The sequence below is a fragment of the Tupaia chinensis genome, unplaced genomic scaffold (genome assembly GCF_000334495.1).
Source record: "Tupaia chinensis unplaced genomic scaffold, TupChi_1.0 Scaffold000688_1, whole genome shotgun sequence".
NCBI lineage: Eukaryota > Metazoa > Chordata > Mammalia > Scandentia > Tupaiidae > Tupaia > Tupaia belangeri.
Window position 1 is genome coordinate 1,775,860 of NW_006160211.1, and position 24,906 is coordinate 1,800,765.

At 41.6% G+C, this 24,906-nt stretch overlaps 1 protein-coding gene across 1 annotated transcript in view; it reads right to left on the minus strand.

The window, feature by feature from the left end:
- Window positions 1-24,906, minus strand: part of NIN (ninein) — a 113,486-nt gene that overhangs the window by 19,045 nt on the left and 69,535 nt on the right. Inside the window, 12 exon segments of the mRNA XM_006160527.3 lie at window positions 2,407-2,556; window positions 4,316-4,495; window positions 7,633-7,699; window positions 7,701-7,774; window positions 9,916-10,029; window positions 10,955-11,077; window positions 14,404-14,517; window positions 16,756-16,971; window positions 18,278-18,347; window positions 18,454-18,579; window positions 20,280-22,403; window positions 23,299-23,804. Coding sequence (XP_006160589.1) covers window positions 2,407-2,556; window positions 4,316-4,495; window positions 7,633-7,699; window positions 7,701-7,774; window positions 9,916-10,029; window positions 10,955-11,077; window positions 14,404-14,517; window positions 16,756-16,971; window positions 18,278-18,347; window positions 18,454-18,579; window positions 20,280-22,403; window positions 23,299-23,804 — 3,864 coding nt within the window.

The window sequence follows — 24,906 nt, forward strand, 5'->3', positions numbered from 1 at the left end:
AAAGAAATCTTTTATGATAGTTATCTTTACCATGGACACTGATATTTTCTAGTAAATTTTACTAAAAAAGGATGGTTTTTTACCAATTCAATTTTATGATCCAACTCTTATGGATCTGTAGTGGAAAAAGCACTATCTTAAGGTAAAGTCAAAGGCTTAAAATTGAGAAGGCATACACACCTGACTTATGCAACTCCTTTCTCAATTTTGAAGATTTTAAGGAGCATTCATTATTGGAATTCTCTTTACTACAGAAGAATCTGATCGTCTAGAGGACCCTGGGAGTCAGAAAATTGCTAAACAGAAAATATAGGATATTATTCTAGAATGCTGAATTCTACCTTTTTTTTTAAAAGAGGTTTTTGCTATAGGGCGTGTGCGCTCGCCAGACAGACAGAGAGAGACAGAGAGACAGAAAGTGAGAAATCACCCCCCAGGGGGGATGGCCACGCTGCAATCCCTTCTCCTCCATTCTCTCGGGATCTTGGGCACACAAGCACATGCGCCCGGCGTGAGTTTTAAGCCACCGGGTCCGGGATGCAAACCGCAGTCTACTACATGGGAGTCCAGCAATATAACCATTATGCTAACTGTTGGTCCCGATTTCTACTTTTATCTAAGAGCTGAGGAGAACAGCAAAACTTGTTAAACGGAAGTGTCATTTTTCCAGGTCCACTTTAAATTTACAGTTATTTTGAAACCTTTCATAAGACTTTCCTTGGTAAGCAGCTGAATGAAACCCACTCTCTTTATGAAGAGTTTACTTGAATGTACCTGCAATTAAATGATCTTTTAGCTTTAGCGCACAACCAGCCTTCTATACTGCAAACGGTTATGATTACTTACCCAATTTTTGTTGCTGCCAGAGGGTGTGTTTGCTTATCAGAGAAAGAGACAGACAGGGAGAGGAAAAAGCACTCCCCATAGGGAATGCACAATCCCTTCTCCTCCGTTCCTCATCCCACTGTGATCTTGGGCACACACGTATACCCAGCGTGTTTTTCAAGTTACCAGGGAAGGGATTCAAACTGTGTAGTCAGCCATGTGGGTTCTGCCACTTTTAACCACTAGTCTACAGGGCTAGCCCCATCATTTTACAAAATGTATGAATATCTTAATAACAAAAGTCTTATTGTTCATTCTTCACAGATTTCTAAACAAATCTTAAAGTTTTAAAAGGTTTTTGCCATAGGGTGTGTGCATTTGCTGGAGCGACAGAGAAAGACCGTGAGAAGGAAAGTGAGAAATCGCTCCCTAGGGTGGATGGCTACACTGCAATCCCTTCTCCTCCATTCTCCTCCTAGGATTTTGGGCACGCATGCGTGAGTTTTGCTATGTCTGGCATGAGTTTCAAGCCGATGGGTCCAGGATTCAAACCCTAGTCAGCCATGTGGGAGTCCAGAGCCTTAACCACCACATTACCTGCTGGCCCCGCAAATCATATTTTTACGAAGAGGAAGGTAATAGTTAAAACTGAGGTTCAATTTAGAAAAAGAAATAAAAACAAGTAATAACGATAACCCCGCTTCCAGAATAACCCGTCTAGAACTCTAACGTCATGAGATGAAGGATAGGAAGTAAGGTGAATTTCACTACAGAGGTCAGACCGTCTGGGAGGCAAACAGCCTCCACGGTGGGCCCAACAACCACACCTCTCACTATCCACATCCTCGTACAGGCTCTCCCACATTAACCAGGGTGAACAGGGCACAGCAGAGATAAAGGTGCATCCTCTCTGAGCTCAGGTTATAAAAGGCACTACAGCTTCTGTCTTGGTCTTTTGATCTTGCTGTCTGTCTGTCTCTCTCTTCACTCTGGAGAAAGCCAGCTGTCACTCCCTGAAAAAGCCCGGCTGGTGAGGAGCTGACATCTCGGGCAATCAGCCAGCAAGGAACAGAAGCCTCCTGCTAACGGTTACATGAGTGAGCTTGGAAAGTGACCCTCCTGTCCCAGTGAAGTCTTCAGATAACTGCAGTGCCAGCCGACATCTGGACCGCCACCTCAGTACTGCCCAGAGCCAACCGCCAGCCAAGCTGCCTGTGAATTCCCGACCCATGGAAACCATGAGGCAACAAACTGTTGTTTCAATTTGTTGCACAGCAACTGGGAACTAATACAGATCATGTTGAATTGTTTCTAATACTAAGGCTAGATATTTTTTACTAACTTATAGAGAAGTTTGTAATATTGATCAAGATGGCGAACTGTCAGCTTTAAGAAAGTTTAAAGTAAATGGCTCTTTTTCCAACCATTATTCAAGCAGAAGGAAAATGATACATTCTGACGAGATTACAAAAGCATATGGAGATATAAGAAGCAGAGTAGGCCGTCGTAAAATTTCCTCAGAAGCACGAATGGAAGAAACGCACTGAGGGACACCTGCCGTCAGGACTCCCCAAAACTCACCTTCCTATTGGCAGGCGAGCGCTCCTTCTGAAACTGTTCACACTCTCTCTTTAAACTCAACTTTTCCTGCTCTGTGGGTTTCACAGTACCTGATGGATTTAGATGTTTTTGGTGCTTGGGAGGAAGAAGGTTGGATTCCAGCTGGCGAACCTAACAAGAATAAGTGTAAGAGGAAGACATGCTAATCTAGTCATCCATCCAAGAAAAACAAACAATAAACACAGCAAATGTTTCATTTAGCATGTGGGTTCTGTTGTCTGGAAAACGCTTTTTCAGTCAAGTCTGCCAATTCTTGAAACCTACTTTCCTGGATTTCAAAAGATCCTTTTCTTTTCTCTTCTTTCTTTCATTTTCCTTTTTTTTTTTTTTTTCTTTCCCAGAGAGATTTTTCCTATAGGGTGGGTGGACTTGCCATAGAGAGAGACAGAAAGCCAGAAACCACCCCCTGGGGGGAATGGCCATGCTGCAATCCCATCTCCATTCTCCTCTTGGGATTTTGAGCATTCACACACATGCGTCTGGCAAGAGTTTAAAGCCACTGGGTCCGGGGCTCGAACTGAGGTTGACTACGTGAGTCCAGTGATGTAAACATTATGCCCCGTGTCAACTCGACATTCTTAAGGACAAAACAGGAACGAGGGGACTTGTGGGTCTACACAGTGTGTGTGATGTGGCTGCCCAGAAAAGAGACACAGAAGTCCTAGGCATTCTGCGGGGCATGAGTATAACTTTCAGGATCGGGAGGTGGCAGTCCTGCCTGCTCTGTATTGAACCGTGAGCCTGAAATGACGCAGTGCATTGACAGCCACTAAGTCCATGACTACAGTGACAGCTGCAGCACAGAGCAGTGTTCTACATGGACACCTGTGACTCTTGGAGTTCCCCTTAAAACAGGGACTGAAGCTCAGGTTACCTATTATTGTCCCACTAGGTGGCAGAGGTAAAGAATTCAAGCATCAGGTTGGTGGTTGGAGAAGATGACCTTTACAGACCACTCTAACCTTGAAATGCTGAGTCTTTCAGCAGGGGCACCCTCTTCTCTAACAAAGAGTTAGTTGTGAGATCTGTCTTGTTTTGTTGTTTTTTGCTACTAGTCTTGGTCAATATAGTCAGCAAATTTCAATGAAGAATATATAGTTAATATAATGTTTGGGGGGGTTGTTCAGCAGATGGTGTAGAGGTTATATCACTGGACTTTCACATAGCTGACTGTGGTTTGAGTCCCAGATCTGGTGGCTTGAAACTCACACTGTGAGCATGTGCAGGTGTGCCCAAGATCCTGGGAAGAGAATGGAGGAAAAGGGATTGCGATGTGGCCACCCACCCAGGGGGTGATTTCTTACTTTGCCTCTCACTGTCTATTTCTCTCTCCAGTGAGCACACACACCCTAACGCAAAAAAAGAAAAAAAAAATATATATGTAATATTAAATAAAAATATAAAATATAAATGCATATATACATATATATATAAAATGTTCATGAGTCTCTGTTTCAAATGTAAGGGTTAAAAATCACAAATAGATATTAACATATGTTTTCAAATTATTTATTTTATTTTTATTATCATTATTATTATTGATATTAATATTGTTGGTATAGGACATGTGAGCTCACCAGAGAGGTTGAGAGGGAGTAGGAAAGTAAGAAATCACTCCCCGGGAGGATGGCTACTCCACAATCCCTTCTCCTCCCTCCTTGGCATTCTGGGCATGTATACACACGCATACCCAGCATGTTTCCCAAGCCACTAGTCTGCCATGTGGAATCAAGCTGCCTCAACCTCCATGCCACCTGCTGGTTTCCCACAAATATATTTTAATATAAAACTGCTTATGTAAAATGAACAATTCCAATCATGTCAAACATTCATTTTCAAACATACGCCACCACGTGCAACCCTGAGTTACCTTCTCCAGGGAGTGCGCAAGTTCTGCTTTGGTGTTTTGTACGACAGTTTGCAGTCTCTCATTCTCCTGCCAAAGCAGCTGCTGTTCCTCATTCATCTGGTGATCCAGCTTATCCCAGGACAGTCTTTTCTGCTGGTTTTGGAACCCTGATGGATGGGTGGTTACTTCTGGGGACCAGTTCTTAAGAGAGAATTGCAGAATTAAGTCTTAAAAACAAGCCGATGGGTAATTTGTTTTGAGAAAGGTGTCCTATTTACTCAATGACAACAATTCTTACTGTCTTTCAACCTTCACCTATGTCTTCTTATGAGAGTATGTGTGTGTATAGAGACAGATATGAATAAAACAGTATTTTTGGAGTTTGATAAAAAATAGTTTATAAATTCTCTGTTTAAAATGATCTTTGGTAAAACAGCCCTGTCAAGTTTACTAGAAAGTATGATCGTAGAGCAAGTCCCAGTTCCGTTTAGGACCCAACTGCCTAGAGAATGGAAGTTTAAAAATTGCTGTTTCTGGCCAGTGGCATGGTGGTTGGGTGGCTGGACCCCACGTGGCCGACTGTACAGTTCAAGCCTTGGGCCCAGTAGCCTGAAAAAAAAAAAAGTTTAAAAATTGCTGTTTCTGGCCAGTGGCATGGTGGTTGGGTGGCTGGACCCCACGTGGCCGACTGTATAGTTAGCCTGAAAAAAAAAATGCCTGGCATGTGTATATCAATACCCAAATCCTGAGAGGGCAACGGCGGAGGGATTACAGCGCGGCCATCTCTCCTGGGAGGTGCTTTTCCAATTTTGATCTCTCTCTCTCTGGAGAGTGCGTGCACTCTAGCCAATTTTTTAAAAAACTGCCTTGTTTTTATGAAGTCTTCTCTGAACTCAGATAATGCTCTTAATTAAAAGAGGACACAAAGGGAACTCTGAAATGTACTGCCTACTTAAAAGCTTTCACAAGCTAAGCTCTGCTTTCATTTGCACATATGCAATCATATCCTTTTTTAGACTCCAAAGCACATATTGTCCACATACTTGAGGCCTGAATTCAGAAACATGCTTTAAATTACCCACTGATGTTTTTGAAACCTGGAAATGATTTTAAAAATATAAAAGGTAATACAACTAGATAAGCCTCTTACCTTTTAAGTCAAACAAAAAAATTTAAAAAGGTGCAAACTCATTTTGAGAAAGATATCAGCTCAGGAGTAATTTTTTTTTTTTTTGAGATATTTTTTGCTGCAGGGAGTGGGCACTCATCCGAGAGAGACAGAAAGTGAGAAATCACCCCCTTTCCCCAGAAGGGATGGCCACACGGCAACCCCTTCTCCTCCATTTTCCTCTCAAGATTTTGGGCATACATTCACATGTGCCCGGCATGTTTCAAGCTTCTGAGTCCAGGACTCAAACCACAGTTGACCATGTGGGAGTCCAGAGCCTTAACCACTGTGTCACTTGCTGGACCCCAGCAGTAATATTTTAAAAATGGAAATACTTATCTTTTTATAAAAAAATAATTATTTTGATTTATTATTATTACTGTTTTTCAATTTGTTACAGGACATGTGCATGAGAGGGAGAGAGAGAAAGTGAGAAAGCAAGGCCACCAGGTCAGGGACTTGAACCATGGTCAGCCAGCCATGTGGGAGTCCAGCGCCTTAACCCCTATGCCACCTGCTGGCCCCCACTCATTATATTATTAAAAAAAAAAATCACTGTAGGGACCAGCAGTTAGTGTAACGGTTATGTTGCTGGACTCCCACGTAGTCGACCATGGTTCAAGTCCCAGACCTGGTGGCTTAAAACTCATGCCGGGCATGTGTGCATGCGTGCCCAAGATCCCGAGAGGAGAATGGAGGAGAAGGGATTGCAACGTGGCCATCCCTTCTCCTCCAGGATGGATAGGGGGTGATTTCTTGCTTTCTGTCTATCTGTCTCTCTCTGTCTGGTGAGTGCACGTGCCCTATAGCAAAAACCTCTCCAAGAAAAAAAAAAATCACTGTGGAAAAAAAATTATCACTAACAAATTAAATATGTAAATTAGTGCATACTTTTATTATAGGACAAAATCTCAATCTACCCTAAAATATACTTCCATAACATTATGCTTAATTTATTTGCACATGGGGACCAGCAGTTAGTGTAATGGCTATGTCGCTGGACTCCCATGTAGTTGACTGCAGTTCACGTCCTGGATCCGGTGGCTTAAACTCACGCCAGGTGCATGTGCATGTGTGCCCAAGATCCCGAGAGGAAAATGGAGGAGAAGGGACTGCGGTGTGGCCATCCTCCCGGGGGGTGATTTCTCCCTTTTTATCTCTCTGTCTGTCTGGCAAGCACATGTGCCCTATAACAAAAACCTCTCAAAAAAAACTTTATTTGCACATGAATTGAGCAGCACAGTGACATATTAAAATGAGACACACTTTTTACACCACCCCCACAATACGTCAGCTAGCAACATTTGAACAAGCTCTTCCTACACTTCCTGATGTCTTAACAATCCATTTGGGTAGTAATGAATTACCTCCTGAAATTCAGCATTATTGTTTTATGCCATAATTTCCTTTTCAGCAGATTTTACATTTTTGCAACCTGTGTATGTGTGTTCCTAGATTAATTTCTTGCCATGTTTTACCTAAATTTTTTGTGGTCAGATAAATGCTTCTATCATTTAGAAAAATGTTTAGTTTTTTTCTTTTTTTGAGAGGTTTTTTTGCTATAGGGCACGTGCGCTTGCCAGACAGACAGAGAGAGACAGAGAGACCGAAAGCGAGAAATCACCCCCCACAGGGGGGATGGTCACACCACAATCCCATCTCCTCCATTCTCCTCTCGGGATCTTGGGCACGCACACACACGCGCCCGGCATGAGTTTTAAGCCACGGGGTCTGGGACGCGAACCACGGTCGACTACGTGGGAGTCCAGCGACATAGCCATTATGCTAACTGCTGGTTCCCAGGAAAATGTTTTAGTTTTATTACTATAAAACTTAACTCAGTCATGGCCTTCTGACTTGCTCAATACAAAAATATTACTTTCTTTGGTATGACTATGGCTTCGCTTAGATGAAGTTCAGAAACAAATATTCCTAACCTCCAGTGGCAGAGAGTACAAAAGTGGTTCATTTGGAGAGCCTGCTGGGTGCTAGAATATCCTGTGGTACTAGGTGGTAGTTACATGAACACATATACAAACAGAAATATGTAGACTATCTTGGATATTTGTATATAGAGATAACATACAAAAATAATCAAGTTGTACACTTAAGATAGGCACACATTACTGTAAATAACTTATAGCTTAATAAAGAAAAGAAAAGCAATTACCTTTTCACCAGTATTCTGAAGCTGCTTATGTAAAGACATCACTTCTTGTTTTAAAGCCTCAAAAAAAAGTCACTCGCAGGTCAGATGTAATCAGGGACATTTGCAGGTTTACATTCTGCAGGGTATCTTCTAAATTCTGAACCTGCATCACGAGAACAGTCTTACAATGCTACACTCATGGTCTCGCCCCTAGAATGTCCAGGAATAAACGAAAAGGGACAAGAGAACTCCAAGGTCCCTTCTATTTCTGTTTATTATATTCAAGTCTCTTTTTAGTAGCTCAGTGGAAACCAGAATATTATAGTATGTTACACTGTATTTAGGACAGGGACTAGCAGTTAGCATAATGGCTATGTCACTGAACTCCCATGTAGTCGACCAAAGTTCGAGTCTCAGACCTGGTGGCTTAAACTCATGCTGGGCGCGTGTGCATGTGTGCTCAAGATCCTGAGAGGAGAATGGAGGAGAAGGGATTGCGGCGTGGCCATCCCCCCTGGGGAGTGATTTCTAGCTTTCTGTCTCTCTGTCTCTCTCTGTCTTTCTGGCAAGCGCAAGCACCCTATAGCAAAAACCTCTCAAAAAAAAATTGTATTTAGAACAAGAATGATCTATGGCTGGGGCAAGGTATTGCTGACATGGTCATGTGGTAGATTACCAGGTGAGATCTTACAGAACCAGTGAGAGCCACCTAGCAGCATAAAAGGCGGTTTCACTGAATTTTGTAAAACCTATGTTTTAGGGCCTGTTGTGTTGGTTTGTGAAGGACTTCTTAATTAAAAATAAAGATACATACTTGTAGAATCCTATTTGACAGTACTATCTCATATATAGTTCTATTTAAAATAAATTTGTAAAAAGAATGTTAATAGAGATACTTACCTATAATAAGGCATGCACCTGTCTTAGAAACCCTATTTCTAGGAAACTGAAAGATCAGAGGATATAGAAGCATGGAAAATGGCTGCAGATACTGCAGAGCATATGGGAAGAGAGTGGGAGAAGGGGGAGAGTGAGAGGAGGAATCATAGAGAAAATAAAGAGGCAAGACATTCATGGGACACAGAAATGGATGATTATCTGTTGATGATAATGCATATGATACCTTCAACTGGACTGGTGTGACATGTCTTCATGCTGGGTAAATTCACTTCATAGGCCGTAGTGATGTATAGTCAGTGAATGTATAAAATAAATTAAAATTAAAAGAAAAAAGAAATCCTATTTCTGAATTAGGAACAGTCATTTCTATAGAAGATTCTCTAGCTTTCATAAGTAATCTTGCAATTAATCAGCTTTGAGAGATCTATTACTTCTACCATACTGGAACTTATGTCAAATACTGGTCAAACTGAATCGCCCTTAGTCCTCTTAGGGCACTTCCGCCTGTTGTGTATGTATGTATGTATATATGTGTGTGTGTGTGTGTATATATATATATATATATTTGTTAGTTTTTTGCTATAGAGTTTGTGTGCTTGCCAGAAAGAGACTGAGAAAGTGAGACATCACTCCCCAGGGGGTGATGGTCATAGTGTAATCCCTTCTCCATTCTCTTCTCGGGATTTTGGGCGGCATATGCACACAAGTGCCCCATGAGATTTGGAAGCCTCTGGGTTCGGAACAAGAAGTGTGAAGTCAGTTATGTGGGATCCAATTGCCTTAACCTCCATGTCACCTGCTGGCCCCCTAGAACATGATTTTTTATTATTTTTTAAATAATCATTTATTTATTTAGTTAATTAGACCAGAGAGGGACAGTGAGTGAGTGAGAAAGAGAGAGAGCTGCCAGGTCCAAGATTCAGACCGCAGTTAGCCATGTGGGAGTCCAGTGACCCTAACCATCACGCCACCTATTGGCCCCCTCTGGAACATTCTTTACACTGGTATTTCTTTTTCTTTTCTTTTCTTTTCTTTTCTTTTCTTTTCTTTTCTTTCTTTCTTTCTTTCTTTTCTTTTTTTTTTTTTTAAAGATGGGGTCTCACTGTGTAGCCATCCTCCTGCCACAGCCTCCCTGAGTGGCTGATTTAGAGGTGTATGCCTCTGTGCCTGGCCTGGAGGCTACCCCTGCCACAGCCTCCCTGAGTGGCTGATTTTGAGGTGTATGCCTTTATGCCTAGCCTGGAGGCTGGACCAAGAATCAATCTCCCCCATGTGGTTCTACCCACCTGCAGAACATAGTGTCTTAGCAGCATGTGCCACTGTGGCTGGACCTCCACAGAGATTTCTACTGGAAGATACAGCATAGCACTAACTGGGAAGATGAAACCAGAACTGTGCACATACCTTTTCCTGGGAAGCCGCCAGTTGTGACTTTAAGCTCTCACTCTGGTGTTCCCAAGACTTCTGCTCCTGCTTCATTGTAGCAATTCTGTGCTCTAAAAGACTTGATTTTGCCAACTGTTTCAGGAAGAGAAAATCGGTAAGAGGGTATTTTGGCAAACACACCTATCCATAATCTACATGCTTCCACTTATATGGTCAAAATAAGAACCACCTGTTTTTTTGGGGAAACTAAAGTAGTGGTTTTCCTGACTTCTTTCCACCTCTGATTTTGTTTTGATTTTTTTAGAGAGATTTTTGTTAGAGGGCATGTGGGTACTCACCAGAGAGACAGAGAGAGAGAGAGAGAAAGTGGGGCATCACCTCCCTCCCCCCCACCCCAAGGGGAGATGGCCATGCTGCAATCCCCTCTCCTCTACTCTCTTTCCAGGCTCTTGGGCATGCATGCACACATGCTCGGCATGCATTTTAAGCCGCCAAGTCCAGGACTGGAACCAAAGTTGACCGCATGGGAGTCCAGTGACAACGTAACCATGACACCATCTGCTGGTCCCACCACCTCTGATTTTGAGTAGTTACTTCATTTGGGGGATTTTCCATTTTGCTTTCATGATGTGAAGGTGGGAGATGGAAGGCCAGAATCAGAAATCTCAAGAGTGTATCACAATGGGCAAATACAGAATACCCATCCAGGCAGGTGAGAAAAAAAAAAGCATGTGTTTCTGAATCTACTAAGAAAAATGTATTAGAAAAAGGTGTGTGTCTATCAAATAGATCTCAGGTTATTAAAAAGAATACTTGTGTTTATGTTACATATATAGAATAGTGATATATATCATTGTACTTAATAATGTAATTATTAAACAGCTAATCGAGACTCCTGTTTAGACTTTGGGAGCTCTGCCATCACACAAGACCCTGGAAAGGCTGCTGCAGGAGACCCCGTAGTAATCAGGCTAACATGTGAGGGCCATGTGCCACTCACTATCCACAGAGAAATGCTCCTTGAATGATGATAGTAAAGTCTTATTATTTTTACTACCTTGTCAACACAGCTATTTAATTCTTCACTCAGAGCTTCTTTTTCTTTCAGCAGTTTTTCGTTGTAGCTTAGAACACTAGAAATTTTTCGCTGGAACTCAGAGAGATCAGGACATCTGTGCCGCTGTAAGAGATAAACACATGAGCCCTCCCTTCACATCTCACGGCTATATTTATAGAGGTATTTATAAACAGGGCCTTTTGATGGCCCCTGCTATTTCCCTATCTGCAGAGATTTCAGAGGACATATAAACTTTAGGGGACTATAATTAACTTTAACAAAATGTTCCCTGCTGGCTTCTCCTTGCTCTCTAGTTGGCTGCTGAAATGACTGCTCTGAAAGACTCAACTAGATGGTGTTAAATAATGGCCCTGGCTTTCCATGTTACCTTCAGGGTACACTAACAAACTACCACCCTGTTACCACTCTAACTTGTGTGCAGAGGGCCTAACACTCTTCCCTCCTGCTTAATAAACTAGAAAAATCTTTCTCCAGAGAATCTCAGTTGAGGTTAAAGGACTCACATAGACTGCAAACAATGTATTGACACAAGACCAAGTTTAAAGATAAAACAATTGGTGTTTTCAGCTCATTCCATGCCCCCTTCTCTTTAGAAGATGTCTAAGTTGGGGACCAGCAGATGGCATAATGGTTATATCACTGGACTCCTACATGGCCAACCATGGCTTGAGTCCCGTACCTGATGGCTTGAAATTCACGCCAGGCGTGTGTGTGTGTGTGTGTGTGTGTGTGTGTGTGTGTATACCCAAAATCCTGAGGGGAGAATGGAAGAGAAGGGATTGTGGTCTGGCCATACCCCCAGGGAAGATTTCTTGCTTTCTGGCCCTCTGTCTCTCTCTGTGTCTCTGGTGCGTGCATGCACCTCATAGTAAAAATCTTTCTTAAAAAAAAAAAGTCTAAGTTGACTTGCCCATAAAATGTCGCTGGTGTGAATATACTGTATGGCTTCCTCCTTTTCACTTTACAGAGTTAAAACAAACCAAAGGCTGTTTTTATTCCTTTTCAGTATCCACATTGGGACTATTGACATTTTGGGCCAGGTAACCCTTTGCTGTGGGAGGCCAACCTATACACTGTGGATGCTTCACAATGTCTTTGGCTTTACTCACTATACACCAGTAACACCAGCACCATCTGCCCAGTTGGGAAAACCAAAAATGTCCCAGATGTTGCTAAATGCCCTGAGGAAGGAATGGTCATCACTCCTACCCCCAACTCTGTTGAGAACCACCTCAAAGAGGCTGGCTGTTTCTTACACTCCTTAACTTTCCTTCCCATTGAAAATTTATAATTTTCATCATTTCACTTGGCTTTTAAATTTGTTTTGCTAGAGGGTGTGTGTGCTGGCCTGAAAGAGACAAGAAGGAAAAAGCACCCTCCATAAAGCATGGCCACACAACAAGCCCTTCTCCCCGGTCTCTCCCTCCTTTTGCAATTTTGGGTATGCACATGTGTTTGGTATGTTTCTCAAACAACCAGGTCTGGGACCCAAACCATGCAGTTGGTCATGTGGAATCTGGCTGCCTTAACCACCATGCCACGAAGTTGGCCCAAGCTTTCAAGGTCTTAGTTGTTTTTTATTATTATAATGATTTTTATGGCTATTTTTCTACTTCTTATCTGAAGTTCTTTTACATTCAGCTTTAGGGATAATAGGACAAATAGACAAATAGTTGAATCTCATCTTCAATTGGCAACAAATAAAGCATACCTTACAAATCCGAACAAGTCAAAAGGATACAGAAAAATGTATTTTAAAGTATGTGGACATTGGTTAAAGGACCTTCTCCCTTACCCACTGTCCTGTCTTCCCACTCCCAGACACCCAAAAAGCATTATATCATTTTGGGTATTGGCAGACCAGTATGTGTTTCTGCTGCGGGTGTTTTTCAGTGCAATAGATAATACACGCAAAACTGCTTTGTGAAACACAAACTATGATATACAGAGTGACTCGTGGCTGGTAGGCCCAAGCTAAAGGACAGCAACACAGTCTGACACTAGAGTGCTCTGCAATCCAAGAGTCCAGGTACCTGATGGAACAACTTCCTACCAAACAGGGCTCACTTTTTCCACTCACTGTTAATACCAACACCTCTGTAAAAAAACACACAATAAAAACATGTCGAGTGATGGCCTCATAATAACTTACTCCTAAAAGAATTTTATAATCTCAGAGTGCCTTAATAATAATCTGTTACTGAAACAAACAGAATGAAATGACTAAATTCTCCTAGATATACCAGAATTATTCTCACTGAAGGATTCCTGATTCCCATGTAGTCAACTGGGGTTCGAGTCCTGGACCCAGTGTCTTAAACTCATGCCAGGTGAGTGCATGTCTAAGATCCTGAGAGGAGAATGGGGGAGAAGGGACTGTGGTGTGACCACCCCCTCTGCGGGGTGCTTTCTCGCTTTCTGTCTGTCTTTCTGTCTTTTTGGTGAGTGCACATGCCCTGTAATAAAAACCTCTCCACAAAAAAAAAAAAAAAATGGAAAATTAATAAGAATAAAATAGGAGAATAGGAGAATGTCTAGAACATTTTTTAAAAGATAAACTGTCTTTTCTACTTAAAATTAAGCCTTTCTTTGAAACTCTGAGGGCTACTGAAAGCCAGACTCGTGAGATGCAGCTCTGATGATGCTCTAGAATTCACTCTCTTGCCTGAAAGAGATGCCTCGTAGTTACTAAAAGAAACAGGCACCAGAGGGAACAGCTCCCTTTAGGTTTCACCAATCAGAGTGAATGGGGTTATAAATATTATGCGCAAGAAACTCTCCTTACACAGACTTACGTTACTTTATTACCTGGCTGGGAGAAAGTAGAACAATAAATCCCTCAAACTGAAGTGGTTAGGATTTGTTTACAGTAATAGAATCGTACAGTCTAACTGTAACGTAGTTCTAAAATTAGAGCAGCACACGGAGAATCAGCAAGATGAGTGCTTCCACACTACCTAGTACATCCCTTCCAAAACTTAGCCAGAGGGCATATGTCCTTGTCAGAGACAGACGGGGGAAGAGAGGAGAGGGAGAGAGCACCCCCTAACTACCCCCTAATAGGGCAGGGTCATGCTTCAATCTCTTCTCCTCCAGCATTTCTCCATTCTTTTGGGATTTGGGTTACACACACATGCTCACCTGGCATGTTTTTGAAGCCACTGGAGCTAGGATTTGAACTGTGAAGTTAGCCATGATCTGGCTCCCTTACCTACCAGGCCAGAGGGCTGGCCTGACTTATACTTTAGGGTTGTGTGTGTGTATTCTGTTTCATTTGTTTATCTTGACAGATTTGTACTTTAAATCCTCAACTCTACTAAGCAACAAGCTAGCTGGCAGGACCCAGCACAAAGGACAACTGGCGGTCAGAAACACAGCCCGTCGGGTACGGCCTGTCCTATGACCCTCTGAGGAGCACACAGCCTTACTTGTTTCATTTTCTCCAGTTCATCTTTGAGAAGGAGATTTTCCTGTTCCACAATATGAGTCTGTATTTTAACTTCAGAAAGTTCTGCCTCCAGAGAAGACACTAAAGTGGAAGACTAAGAGAGAGAGAAAAAAAAAAAGTCAAATAATAGACATATTCAATTAGGCTGGGGAAATTTACCAGAGTCACAAAAGACAATATTAAGGAAATAATAATACGAATTCAATGAGACACTGTGTTACGGCCATTTGCCTTACACTCAATGGAACTAACCAAAACTGTTTTTTAAAAAAACTTTCCACTTCAGTGGCATGAATATGATTTCTAATGTGGTTTTGCACATTTCTTCACTATAAAGTTTCTCTCTTTCTTTTGGGGGAGATGCTGTGACACTAGGCAAGTCCTGTTTCTCTTCCAACTTCTGCTTCTTAATTTTAGCATCTCAGTGGATTTTGTGTACAATTAATAAAAGAGTATTTGCCTAAGGATGATGATCTGTTTTATCTATTTTATCTTTTTTTCTACATTTATTAATTGGAATTCTACTATCAATAGGAACTGTTGTTTCTTCTCCATTTGTTTACTGATTTGATTTTAAAACTTTATTTATTTCTTCCATGAGACAAGAGATAGGCACCCCTGATGGGTCCATGTACGTGGTCTATCCCCAGCATCCCCCAGCATCCCCCAGCCTGGATCTGGGCCTTTGCCCAGTGAGCACAGGGAGACCGTGGGGCAGGAACTCTGTATCCTTCTAAATGGCTTCGCCATTGTGGAGTGTTGTTCGCTGCTGTATCACTGCAGCTAGCCAAGAGGTCTTCATTAGAAGGGGTATTAGTTCTATACTCTATGGTCTATTGTAAATACTGTCTCCCAGTTTATCAGATGTGTTTTGTTTATTTCTTTTTCTTTTCCTTTTTTTTTTCACATGCAAAACTTTTTAAAGTGTAATTGCTTTTCCTATTTTCTTTTTCCTTTTTTGTTGAACACACACACTAATCGGAGACAGTGAGAAGGAAAGTGAGAAATCATCCCTGAGAGGGGATGGCCATGCTGCAAATCCCTCTCCTCCATTCTCCTCCTGGATTTTTGGGCATGTATGCCCAGTGTAGACAGTCTTTCTTTTTTTGGAGAGGTTTTTGCTATACGGTGCATGCGATCGCCAGAAAGACACACAGAGAGAGAGAGAGAGAGAGAGAGAGAGGGAGGAATCACCCCCCCAGGCGGATGGCCACACTGCAATCCCTTCTCCTTTCTCCTCTTGAGATCTTGGGCACGCACACATGCCTGGCATGAGTTTAAGCCTCCGGGTCCAGGACTTGAACTGCAGTCGACTACATGGGAGTCCAGCGACATAGCCATTATGCTAACTGCTGATCCCCAAGACAGCCTTTCTTTACACCAAGGTAAAAGACAAATTCATCCATGCTTTCTCCTAGTACTTGTACAGTTTCATTTTGTTTAGACTCCAAATCTAGAGTCTATCCTGTGTATGGTATGAAATATGGATCTAATTTCATCTACTCCAAATGTCTACCTCGCTGTCCAGGTGCCATTTATTAAAAGGTCCATCTCTACTCTGGTAGTTTGAAAAGGCTTTCTTATTTTAATTTTATAAATATTTTTGCCAGAGAGTACATGAACTTGATAAAAAGAGACAGATAAGAGAGAAAAGAGAGAGAGAAAGCACCCTGAGGAGAATGCTAATGCTACAATCCTCCATTTCACCTTCTTTTGGGGATTTTGGGCATGCATGCACATGTGCCTGGCATGTTTTTCAAGCCACTGGGTATGCAACTCATACCCCACAGATGGTTATATGTGATCCAGCCACCTAATCCACTGTGCTATGGGCTGGCCCAAAGAAGCCTCTGTGGGACCAGCAGTTAGCGTAATGGCTATGTCGCTGGACTCCCACGTAGTCGACCGTGGTTCATGTCCTGGACCTGATGGCTTAAAACTCATGCCAGGCATGTGTGTGTGCGTGCCCAAGATCCCAAGAGGAGAATGGAGGAGAAGGAGATTGCGGCGTGACCATCCCCCCTGGGGGATGATTTCTCGCTTTCTGTCTGTATGTCTCTCTCTCTCTGTCTGGTGAGCACAAGCACCCTATAGAAAAAAAAAAACAAAAAACACCTCTCCCCCAAAAAAGAAGCCTTTGTCATACACTAAACTTACATTTGCAGTTAAATTTAATTCTGGACTTTCTGCTCTACTTATCTATTTGGCTATTCACATGCCAGTACCTCACTGTTTTAATTATTTACGGTTATAGGTCAGACATTTAATATGAACATCTCTTATATTTCTTGTTTTTTCTTTTTTTAAGCTGTAGGATGGCTATAGACCATACCCGCTCTTTATAATGTTCCAGTTCTTCTTTGAGATGAGACTTTTCTTGTTTCCATTCCTCGAATGTACCATTTCCAGGCTCTTTTTCCTTCTGGTATAGCATTTCTGCCAGATGTTGATTAAGTTCTTGCAGTTCTTCCTGATTTTGAGAGTTCTTTTGGCTAAGTTCTGTATTTTCCAAGTCCAATTGTTGGTTTTTTATTTTTAATTCTGCAATCTAAAGTTGACATAAGTTTTAAAAACTATTATCCTACCTTCTCCCCCCAAAAAAGGTTGATTTAGAGACTAATTGCTATTTTCTTTTCAATGTAGGTACAATTTTAAATATGTGTGTGTGTGTGTGTGTATAAAATAACAGAATAAATACATAGTCATTGTTACAAATTCAGTCAACTCAGAAGTGTGAAGCAGTGAGACCCTCAGTCTCTTCCCACTCCACAGGGGGACCCATTGTTCATATCTGAATTCACGTTCTTCCAGGTCATTTTCTGCGCATATACAAAATCCATATATGCATAGTTTTTTTCTTTTTAGCAGAAAATTGGATCACTTCATGTCTGAACAGTCTGCTATTCCTACTTATAATATCTTACAGACTCTTATCTTTCCAAGTCAATGTGTTCAGAAACCACCACATGCCATGTTTTTGAGTGGCTATAGGATGTTCCTTGTGGAACGTTTAATGCATTTATCTATCCCTGCACTGATAGTCATGTAGGTTGGTTAACATTATTTATTTTAATAATGAAGAAAATGATCTTTTGGAAAATCCATTTACACATGGTAGCATTTTTCTATTCAGAATTATTTTTCTAGAAGTGAGTTGTTAGATTAGAAGTATACATATGCATGCCTGTTTTGATAGATTTCCCTAAAATGTTGTCTGCATAGTACGACCAATGTATAATTCTGTCAACAAGCAAGGTATGAGCACACTCATTTCCTCATGCCCTATTTTAATAGTAGATACTTAATATTTGCTAATTCAATACATGAAAAAAAAAATTTAATTTGTACTTTCCTAATGACTAAGGAGGTTCACTACCTTTTTATATGTTGTATATTTATTCCTTTTTTTTCTCTGTAACTTGACTATTTATATAGATTGCCTATTTGTCAACTGGGTTTTGCCATTTCTTTGTAAAGAGTACTAAGTATCTTGGATGTTAACACCTTATCTATTTCAAGTACTGAAAAAAAATTTTTTTTGCAGTATGTTCTTGCCTTTTGACTGTTTTAGACAGATTTGTAAATGTCCTTGCCTTCTACAACTATGTATGGTAAGATTATACAAATTAAACATTGAATGGTACAAGCTATCTGAAGAAATCATAATTCTGAGAAATAACACTAGTTGGTATTCTATATCTGTGAAATTGTATCTTTAACTTTCTGCTTTTAATTATGGGGAGAGAAAAGAAGTATCTACCATTATTTCAAACTATACAAGGACTTGAGCTAGTATTTCCTAAGTATAGTTTTAGAGATAACACTTCTCTGCCTCCACTAAAGGATTTTCTTACCTGTTTCTTTAAATTTTCAACCATCTTCTGAACTGCAGCTTTTTCCTGTTCTACAGTTTCTATTTTTTGCCTAAAGAACAATAAAAATATAATTTAAGATTAGGCTTTCAAAGTTGAAGTAAAATAGCTATAGTCCTTACAAAAATGTCTTAAGGAAATTTAAATATATGTCTTACCACATTTCTTCCTGTGATCCATTTAATTTCCCTAATTTCAGGTTTGAAATACTATCTTCTTCATTTAAAGTTGTAATTTCACTTCTTAAAATAGAATTTTCCTCTTGAAGCTTTTCAGATTCATATCTGAAGTATAGAGATTTTTTTTAAAAAGTTACAACAAGACAGTCATCTGGCATCTTCGGAAAATATTTTCTAGTAACTTCCAATAAAACAAGTATTCCATGCCAGTTAAAAAGAGAAGTCTAAATTAGTAGACGCCTAGTACTTGGAAATCAAATTATGACATATTGACTCATTTCTTTTGGGAAGTCAGATTTGCACTAAAATTCGTTAGGGAAGTGTGGCTAAAAAAACTCCAGCAGGGAGCCAGGAATAGAGGCTCAATGCCCATTCTGGTTGTTGATTTTCTCAATGACAAGCATATGTTGCCTTGGGCAATTCGCTTCATTTATCTCAGTCTCAGGTCCTACCTGTTCTGAATAAACATAAGCTACATTACTGAACTGTATTAACTTTCGTTTTAGGTGCTGGGAACCTACAGAAAGAAAAGCTACTACATAAATCAAAGAACCACACTAAAAAATGTATATTCATATTTACTTTGTGATTTTATTTGTCTGATTATATTCTGATTTTCAGAACTAAAAATGGTCTGAAGAAGGGGAACCACATTCTGAATTCAATTATTTTGTTCTATATCATGAAATTATTTCATGGGGTCAGTAGGTGGCATGGTGGCTAGGGTACTAGACCCCACACATGGTCAACTGCAGTTCAAGTCCTGGACCTGGCAGCTTGCTCTCTCTCTCTCTCTCTCTCTGGTGAATTAAAATAATAAATAAAATTAAGATAATTCTCTTTTTAAGAGAGATTTTCGCTGTAGGGCATGTGAACTCGCTGGAGAGACAGAAAGCAAGAAATCATCTCCCTTCCCCTCCCCCCCCGAGGGGCATGGCCATGCCACAATCCCTTCTCCTCCATTCTCCTATTGGGATTTTGGGCACGCATGCACATGTGCCAGGCTTTAGTTTTAAGCCGCTGGGTCTGGGACTCGAACCACAGTCAACTACATGTGAGTCTAGCGATGTATACATTACGCCATCTGCTGGTCATGAATTAAGATAATTCTTAATATATATATATATTTCAGACATGATAAATATTTTACAATTTTGTCAAAAAAACTAAATTTGCTAGACTAATGCAATCATATTTTATAGAGTCAAGTGAGCAATCGTTCAAGTTAGTTCTGCATTTTTCTTTATTCTTCACGTACATATATTAGACTCTGTAGCTCCTTAATAAAACTATATGTTCTTAAACTTCCTTTGCTTATGGGATCTCAGCCTGCACATCAAGTGATATACTATAAGCCATAAACATTTTTCCTACTTTACTGTAAGAGTTCTTATCTATTAAGTGAGTTAATCATACACAAAAGGTGTTTATTCTCATACATTTCATCAAAATGAGGAAAGTAATGAACATTTAGCCAAAAAGAAATCCATCCATCCAAATGAAGTAAGTGCTAGAAGAGAGTTAAGGACATACACTGATGATACACCTGGTTAAACGGCAAGCACTCACCATTCCGAACTTTCATACCCCACAGGAACAACATGTATTTGCTACAGAGGAAGGGAACACTTCCTAGGTGAGGTTATTCTACTTGTTAATATGACTCGGAAGCAGAAGGAAGTCTAGAGTACTGCTCTCTTCTTGAAGACTACAGGTTAGTTTCTCTAGGCATAGTAAGCAGCAGAAGTTAGCTTTGGTGAGGAGCTTGGCGGGATTCCGTGAAGCCTAGAAGGGACATACGTTACCTCAGAAGTTCCACTTTTTGCTGCATCTCACTGCACGTGACTTGCAAGTCATGCATCATTGCCTTCAGCTCTTCCTCCTTCTCTCCTTGAGAAGGGACATCTTTTTGCTTGACTAAAGTAGTGACTTTCTCCCTCAACTCTCTCGTCAGCTCCTGAAGCTTTGTTTTCTCCAGTTCTAACTCTGCGATTGCGGCCTGACGCTGGAAGTGCTTGTCCTGAAGGCCAGGGAGAGCAGCGTCTTCCTCTAGGATAATGTCACTCTGTACCCTTGGCTTTCCTTGGTGTGTCTGAATTGTTCCATGTACCCAGGCAATTTCACACGCTTTTACTTTCTCCAAGAGTCGTGTAGTCTTCTGCTCAAGGTACTGGCTTTGTTTATGTTCTACAACGTGGTGTACACTCCTAATCTTGGGCACACACTCCTCCAGTGTCTGACTGAGTTCAAGTATCTTTCCATCTGGTTCGACTTCCAGATTACCTAAACGCGCTTCCCACAAGGTGACGCAGTCACACTGCAGAACTGCTCTCTCCTGCAGCTTCTCAATCATCCCTTGAAGTCTCAAAACCAGAACGTTCAGCTCCTCGTTCTCTGTTTTGACCTCGTCATAACTCTTTTCCAGGCTAAGGAATGTTTCAGTCACCTCCTCCACTTTCTTCAGCTCATCCTGCAACCTGAAAACTTCTGCAGTAAGTTCTTTGTTATTTTCCAGCGCCTCCTCGTAGCGTGTCTCCATAGCTCTCAGCTCTTCCTGAAGGCAGTCGTTTTCTCTACTGGCATCTTCGTATAACAACTTATACTTGGAAGAAGCCTCTGGGATTCTCTCAAGTATCTTTAGTTTCTTTTTTAGCACAGAAACATCAAAAAGTAAGTCCTGTTTCTTTTCCGAAGCTCGGTCACAGTCTGCACGTAAGCTCCTTAGTTGTTCCTGAAGCTGACGGATCTGGTTCTTCAGGTCCCAGGATGCAGTCCTGGTCTCTTCACTGTTTTCAAGCTCAGAAAAACTCTCCATGGAAGCTTCAGACTCTTCTATTTTGACCTCCTGTCTCTGGACAGAGCTTGTCCCTGTACTTCCCGGGTCTCCGACTTCATCGTCTTGCAAGTCACTCAGGGTGTGTGGCGTGGTTACACCTTCTACTTGCTTCATTCGGTTTTCTAGTAAAAATGACTGTGTTTGTTCCATAGAATTTCCAGAAAACCCAGTAGTTGACTCATCTAAACAAGAAGACATGACCGACCCGGGCTCTAATTTTTGCAGCCTCTGTTGCAGTCTAGAAATTTCAGTTGCCATTTTCACATTTTCCTTCACTGCGCGCTCGTGAGCTCTCTGCAGGCTCACGAGGACGTCTCCATTCTCTTCCAGCAGCTGTTCGCCTTGCTGGAGCAGGGACATGGCTCCGCTGCCTTCCGCCTCCACCCCTCCCACTGCCTGGCAGCCGCTCTGAAGCTTGGAGAGGGAAGATGCTGCCTGCCGCATTTCCTTTATTGTATGCTGAAGCCTGGAGATTTCTGTGCTCATCTCTGCCCTCTCTCGATCTGCTTTCTCGCAGGTCATTTTGTGGAGGCTCTCCATGGCCAGCAGCTTGGCCCTCATCTCCTGCCTTTCCTGGTCACATTCCATCTGTATCCTCTCTAGCTGCTCTGAGGTCCCTGCCCGGAAGAGGACCTGCTTGTGGTCCCTCAGTTCTCGATCACAATTGCTCTGCAGCTCCAGTATCTGGCCAGACAGCAGGCTTTGCTGGCTTTGCGACACGTTTCTTAGGTCCTCCAGGTCTTGGAGCAGCTGCTGCCTCTCAATGACCATGCTGTTCACATGCTCTTTGTATGTTTTCTCCAGCATCTCTCTCTCCTGGGTCAGGACCAGAGAAGTTGCTTTCTCTCTCTCAAGAGACTCTTTCAGCTGCTCCTGGGCTTCTGCACACTCCTGGGTGAGCTCGTCCTTCTCAAACTCCCACTGGGATTTCTCCTCCCGCTGCTGCTCCAGGAGCTCCTTCAGCTCTTGGCGGTGGCGCCCTTCAAGGCTTTGCAGAGCATTCTCACATCTCTCAGTGACTTTGTGACAATCAGCCTGAAACTGGGCTTCTATCTGAGAGAGTCTTCTAGCATACTCTGTTTCCATTTTTCCCCTAAATGTGGTTAACATATAGCATTACTGAAATTGCCCCCAACTCTGGAAGCAAACAAACAAACAAACAAGCAAAAACCATTTCCCAATCATAGAAGAGAATGCTGAGAAAACAACTGAAATATTTCTAAACTTATTCTTAGATGATTCATTTATACTGGGAACAGATCTCATTTCTGAGAGCTAAGATTGGCAGCCATAATTAATGTAAAAGACTTACCTCTTTCTGTAGTTAGGGGGGAATTTTAGGAATGAAATTATTTTGCATACTCCTGGGTGTATTTGCTTATGAAATTTAAACCAACAACTTCAGATGATACATCACATTACGTTGGGACTAAGTTGGGAAATACATAACATTCTTTCATTTTAGCTAAGCATACACTATGGGGTATTCGTCGCATAAACCACACACATCTAACAAATTCAGGATGCTTTAATAAAGAGCACCAAGTCAATCGCTGTGTGATGCCAAAGTCCTGAAATGTTCCTGGGATTTCATATGAGGAAGGAAAGCACAGAGTCGTGTTGCATAACTATGGGAGGCATAGAATCTTGCCCAGAATCAGTTATACACAGCTTTTTCTCAGAAAGCAACAGCTTGAACTAGGAAGATATCACATTTAGGATGACCTAGCTTCACAGGGAGCCTTATTAAGATACAATAACTCTTAATATAAGGAATACTTTTCTCTTTTAAAAACAAAACAAAGCCAAAAACAATTCTAGTAACCCCAAGATAGGCATCCATCCAAACAATGGTGAATCTGCCTGGAAACTGTAAACTATCTGATCAACTGGCTCCTAAGCCTTCTGATTTTTTCGAGGCTTCTTGACCAAGTGGAACTTGGGTGTCCTAAGAGACAGCACTCTGTCATTTCCCCTGGTTTTCTTACCTTCCCTCTTGAAGTTCCCTTTGGTGCTTTTCCAAGAGTTCTTTCCTCAACTCCTCTTTCTCAAGAGCATGCCTCTCCACCAGGCTTTTCAGCTGCTCCTGGTGAAACTGCTCCAGTTCCTGGGTCAGGCCTCTCACCTTCTCTTCTGTCCAGGAGCTACTCTGAATGAGTCCTTCCCTTTCCTGGTTAAAGCTTTCCTCTGCCTGCTCCAGTCGAGCCTCAAGCTCCCTCTCATGCTCCAGCCTCAACTTCTCCTGCAGGCAAGTCTTTTCCTCATCAAACTTCATCTGCAGTTGTTTAATTTCCTCCTCGTGTCTGCAGGCGGCCTCCTCATGTGCCTCCTTCAGCACCACTGCCTGCCCCCGCAGGTTCGTGATTTCATGTTCAAGGTCACTTATTTGGTTTTTCAAGGTGTGCATTTCGGCCTCATATTTTTGCTTCATGTGCTCTTGCTCCTTTTCACAGGTGACGAGAGTTTCATCGAGCTGCTTTTCAGAAAGGCGCACCTGAGTCAAGAGAGTGAAACCACAAGATACTTCAACTCATGGCCACACAAAGCGAGCTGATGGGGAGGGATGAGACTTTTGCCTACATGACATTCCTTAGTTTCCTCATTTTCCTTTGAAGTAAGTTAATTAAAAAAACACTTTAAGACATTTCAGATAGGAATGATTTGTTTTTCTTTTTAAACTTAGTTGAATTGTATTAGTTTCTGAAGGACTCCAAGGAGCTGAGCAGATCCTCACACATAGAGAACCTTTGTCTTCCCATGTGTCCAAGGTCTCAAATGTTTAATTAAATTCAAATGTTTATTGAGCACCTATCAGATGCTCTGCAGGCCCTGTGAGAACATAAGGTTGCACAAGACAGTACCAAAGTTGGGTAAGCTAGTCTAGGTAAAGACACGCCAACTACAGGCGTACTACAGAACATCAGAGATGAAAGGTTAAGGAAAAAGAGCTATGATGTAGCCCAGGGATTCAGAGGAGGGGAACCTGCATCGGGCTGGGGCCATTCAGGAGTGGCTTCATGAAGAGGCAACATCTGATATAAATAATAATAGCACCATTTGTAATAAATAGCATAAGGAAAAGGAGACAGAGTTGGACAGACAACAGTGAACTAGCCCGTTTGGCTGGAGGATTAAGTAACTTAAAGCAAATGGTGAAAGGGAAGACTGGAAATGCAAGCCGAAGCCACATGGCAAGGGTGTAGAGGCCATGCTTCCACACTTGTCCCCACTTTAGGAGTAATGCTACAGCAAAAGGCTTTTATTTTTGTTTTATTAAGCTATCTTTTATTAAGTTGGAAATAACATAATGGCCTGCCAGCTTCATGCTTGCTGAGACTGAAGATACTGTATTTTGGAAAAGCTCTAAGCCATGACAGCATCCTGAGGAGGTGGGCTCCTGGTAGACACCAAGTGAAAGAGGAAATGTATAAAATGTAATTGCTGCATGAGAAAAAAGTATTGGGAACACCCTGTATGCAAAGGGTTGTCAGAGCTCAAAAAATTGAGAGAACTAAATTGGGAGGAAGGACTTACTTTTTTTTTTTTTGGAGGGGTTTGCTATAGGGCACGTGTGCTCACCAGAGACAGAGACAGAA